This window comes from Haliotis rufescens, unplaced genomic scaffold (genome assembly GCF_023055435.1).
Source record: "Haliotis rufescens isolate VD_foot unplaced genomic scaffold, xgHalRufe1.0.p SCAF_9, whole genome shotgun sequence".
Taxonomy (NCBI): domain Eukaryota; kingdom Metazoa; phylum Mollusca; class Gastropoda; order Lepetellida; family Haliotidae; genus Haliotis; species Haliotis rufescens.
In genome coordinates this window covers 11,134,948-11,139,805 of record NW_025964383.1, presented here as the reverse complement: position 1 = coordinate 11,139,805, position 4,858 = coordinate 11,134,948, and the positions used below count along the sequence as shown (strand labels likewise).

At 41.3% G+C, this 4,858-nt stretch overlaps 1 protein-coding gene across 1 annotated transcript; it reads right to left on the bottom strand.

Moving 5' to 3' along the window:
- Positions 1-236: 236 nt before the first annotated feature.
- Positions 237-4,348, bottom strand: LOC125377496 (guanine deaminase-like). The gene is made up of 4 exons (XM_048391092.1): positions 4,324-4,348; positions 3,499-3,651; positions 1,832-1,978; positions 237-598 (listed from the first exon to the last, which is right to left on the bottom strand). The coding sequence occupies exons 1-4, from the start codon at positions 4,346-4,348 to the stop codon at positions 429-431; spliced, it is 495 nt and encodes a 164-aa protein (XP_048247049.1). The 3' UTR covers positions 237-428.
- Positions 4,349-4,858: the final 510 nt, after the last annotated feature.

Below are 4,858 nucleotides of genomic sequence, written 5' to 3'. Positions count from 1 at the left end.
AATATGGAGAGCCTAAGAGAAAAATCAAATCTGATCATGTGTTTATATCAGTATGTTACACACATAATTTTAATAAGGCGGAACACTTTGTACCATACACATGAATACTCCAGTATTTTATGAACACTTAAAGAACGCCATTGCTGTTATCCGGGCCTCGGAAATAACCGATGTTGCACAAATCAATGTCCAGTGTCGCTTTCCTCAGGTGTCACAGAAAGCGATGATCGTGGCTTAGGATCTCTATGAGTTTGACTTAACGCTCATTAAAACAGTATTTCAGTTTTTAATCAGCCTTCACCTTAATGATGGTGTAACGACTAAGTGTTTTCGCTATTTATCACTTTGGTAAATTCCTCGAGCACGGGTTTCGATGGAGCCTTGTATTCTTCCAAGGGTATACTGTAGATTCAGATACAACATCTGAATCACGTCTTAAGTGGTGCAAAATGGTACCTCAGTATCCTGTGTTCGCTGTGATATATGTCAGCTTGTGTCCTGTACTTCTGGACAATGGGTTGTCGTGGGTTTTCCATTTTATTATTTCCACACACCCGCTTCCCAGACACAAACACGTCAATCATGTTCCTGTCATCACCTGTTTAGAAAAATAACTGCTCGGTTATATATTGTCATGGGGATATTTAAGAAAATAAATAGTAATCGTCGGCAAGTCGTCGAAAATGATATTGCAAGGTTACAATTCTAGCAAGATTTTCTTTTATTTGTGTTTACCCATACCACTAAAGGATTGCCTACTTGGTCTAGAGGGAGAAAGATCCCACTGAGAGCGGAAGGTCGGGGTTCCCTCACTTGCCGCGCCATATCAAAATACGTTACTAATTGACCTGGTAATCCAAGTGACTTTTTTGTGGTGACCACAAAGGTTTCAAATATTGACTTCCTTGCACACGAAGAGGTCTTCCCTTGAATTACCGCCATGGCTGGAATAATAGTTTCATACCAATACCTTCATAATTCCATCTTATGGTGTTAAGTTGACATTATTAACATGAAACACCTTGCCTAAATATGGCACCACCTTGCCTAACTATGGCACCACCTTGCTTAAACATGGCACCAACTTGCCTAAATATGGCACCACCTTGCCTAAATATGGCACCACCTTGCCTAACTATGGCACCACCTTGCCTAACTATGGCACCACCTTGCTTAAATATGGCACCAACTTGCTTAAATATGGCACCCCCTTGCCTAAATATGGCACGACCTTGCTTAAATATGACACCACCTTGCCTAAATATGGCACCCCCTTGCATAAATATGGCACCACCTTGCCTAATTATGGTACCCCCTTGCCTAAATTTGGCACCACCTTGCCTAACTATGGCACCACCTTGCTTAAATGTGGCACCACCTTGCCTAAATTTGGCGCCAACTTGCTTAGATATGGCACCACCTTGCCTAACTATGGCACCACCTTGCCTAACTATGGCACCACCTTGCCTAAATATGGTACCACCTTGCATAAATATGGCACGACTTTCATGTATGTAGCCGAATACAACTCTAGATATAAATACAACAGTAACACCGATCTCTTGACCCTGCCATAAAATGATATTTTATCCCCTGGCGAAAAAAACATGCGACATAGTCGTTTGTTTGGAAGGGTTTTGGATGTCGGAATCTTTATAGTAGCTGACATCCATAAAAAACGTTCTCAAAATGCACACCAATGCCTATAAAAGGTGTATTATTATATTTCTCCATTCTGCACAAATCTGTTCCATGAGCAAGCCTGAAAATTCCTATCATATCCTATATCCTATTGCATTATAAGGATAATTTATTCATTGCCTTTCCTTACCTAAGAACAGAAACTTCTGAAGTACATCAGAGAAAGTGTCAGTAGAAAAGACATCAAACGGCGAATCCGCCACCAATGGGTCGACCAAAATGGCGTCAAAGTCCTTTCCCACGACAAAGCTGCCAGTCGTCGCCTCCAGACCCAGTACTTAAATGAAATAACCAGAAAAGGCTTTTAACATAACAAATACGCTAAGGGGGTGAAAGTGCTTTCAATCATTTGTGATGTGTTTGTTGTTTAAGGGCGTTGTCATCGATATACAATTTTATTTCATGATGGCTGACATATAACAGTCTCGAGCGCTGATAGCACTATGATGACATTAAATCAATCATGTCAACGGGCCTGACCAGCCTTTTCAGTTACTCGCTCATTATGAGCCTATGGTTGTGGGGATCCTTTCCTGTGGATAAAAGTTAAGATAACTCCATATTGAGGTAATTTATCGTGATCAATATCATCCACTGTAACCACTGGATATTCATTTCACTCATGAGGACCCGCGAAGATCCGGGGTGGAATAGGTCTTCAGCAACCCATGCTTGCCATAAAAGGCGACAATGCTTGTTGGTCAGGCTCGCTGACTTGGTTGATGCATGTCATCGTATCCCATCGTATCGATGCTCATGATGTCAAACACCATATTGTCTGGTAGAGGCTCGATTATTTACGGACCGCCGTCATACAGCAGATATTGCTGAATGTGTCGTTAAACAAACAACAAACAACAAACAAACAAACATCACTCATGAGCACTGTGAACCTTATTACTGCGGGTGGTATTAGTATAAATTGTATAATATGCGTTCCTATCAATATCGAGAGAGAAGTAGTTTAAGAGTGCATTACTCGTTAGTCGTTCCAATTCCAATGAGAATATTTTCACCATGTTCCACCAAATTACACAATTTAAAATCATTAAAAATTTAACGTGACAAATCGTTTATGAATTAACAATTTGTCATGCTATATTTTAATGATCTGCGCTATTGAATTAATCTGTTATTCTTTAGTCTCATATTCAACGAGGTTGTCCAGTAGTATGTGAGTAGTGCGACAGTTACTACATTGTATCATTATGCTCTGGATTCTTATGTCAATATATTATATTGCATTATGATGTAAGTATGTGATGCACGAGGCGGTTAGTTGTGGGAACTGTTTCTAGTTCAGATGTCCCAGAGCCTATGATATATCTTAATATTTAATCTGGAGAAATACTGCGTACGAATTCAAATTATAGATAGAGACTTCAGGTATGTGAGTGAGTGAGTTGGGTTTAGCGCAGCTTTGAACATTATTCCAGCTATATCACGGCGTGTCAGCTTCATGTGGGAGGAAAGCAGGTCTCAGACGTTTACCACTTCGGTGAAACCCACGATCACGGGTATATTGCTGGCAAACCTAGAAGCTTAATTGGGGCGAACCGGGATTCGAACCCACAATCATAGGTTTCTGGCGTGCCCAAGGGACGCAACTCTGCACAGCGAATCGCGGCACCTTAGACGACTCGGCCACCCGTGCCCCCACTTCACTCTGTTGAATCAAGGGAAGAATGCGTAGTGGATATTGCTCTAAATGTCTCCAAACTGTTATAAATGTAATGGTCATATCAGATCCTAACCAAATGCACTGAAAAAGAAAATATTTGAAAACTTTCGTTGAACCTTCACTTCCACCTAATGTTGCAAGTCGAAATAGTTCCTGGTATGTCAAGGCCTTGTAGCTTCCTCCATCAGTTTGAATCGCAAGAGTTTTTGAAATCTGACAGGCAGAGCGTAAAACATCCAAAATGGAGCTGCTGTATCCTCCAGCCACGTCTGAAAAGAAGAAAAGGGCATTGTGTATTCATGACAAAATGCCGTTATTAAAACATCTCTTCGTTTCTCCATTGGCTTCAAGAAGGAATTATTATTTTTATTTCATTAATTAACGTTTTCGCACTGTACACATTATTGGTTTCTTTATTGGTTTGCGGCGCACTCAGCAATAGTCAGGAGACAGGATGGCGGTCTGTAAACAATGGATGGAGTATGGCCCAGACAATCCAGTGACAATTCAGCAAGTCACGGAGGTCGCCTCATACGACAATCTGCAATTGTAGTACACTGGTATATGGTGTACTGCATGCATATGAATTGCGTATTCGATGGATGATATGAGTTAGGATGTTTGTCTGTGCGATATACACTACTGCCTAGAAGTTCATTCCCCTTACACGCATGGGCAACGCGTTACGCAACCCGTGTGCACCCCGTTGGTCACTCGTGTGGAACCCGTCCGCCACGCGTGTGATACCCGTTTGCAACGCGTTGAACACGGATGTGCACCCCGTTCGTCACTCGTGTGCAACGCGTGTCACACTCATTAGAGGGGGAACAAACTTTTGACCAAAGGAGGACCCATGTTTAGCTGAACCTGGAGGTGGTAACAAGGAGATAACCTTTGGATTTCCTGAGGAAAAATGTTAACACACATTTTATTATATGTACTTGCTGATGTCTCATTTTTAGACATGATTACTGATGTGGCTTCTACATGATGTTTTGCGATGAAGTTAAGAGAATACATGTTCCTGTTAAATGTTATTGCTATTTAAATGGGTTTTTTTGTGAGTTGACATTAAACGTCTGCAGCACGACTTTCAGTGATCATGTTTATGAGGTTTGGTGGAGCATTGTTTTTATTAGACCCTAATTACTTTATGATGCTTGGGTCTCTTTGTCTCAGCTCTATAGTCGTGATGCTGGGAAAGGGCAGCATTTAATTAATGAGAGTAGGTTATATCATGGAGGATACACTTGAGGGAGGAGGTTCTACTAATTACCGTACATCAGGAAAAGACCTGTAGACGTGAGCGCGGGGTTGTGTTTAAGATGGCGTTGCATAATGGCCGCCAGGAGTGGTAAACATTGAGCTGAAGCAGTGTTGTTTTCACGGGCTTGTTGAATAAATTCCCAGCGTTACTGTCCATATATCTTCTACTTGATCCTAGATACATCATTCTGGCATTTACAATTTATATTC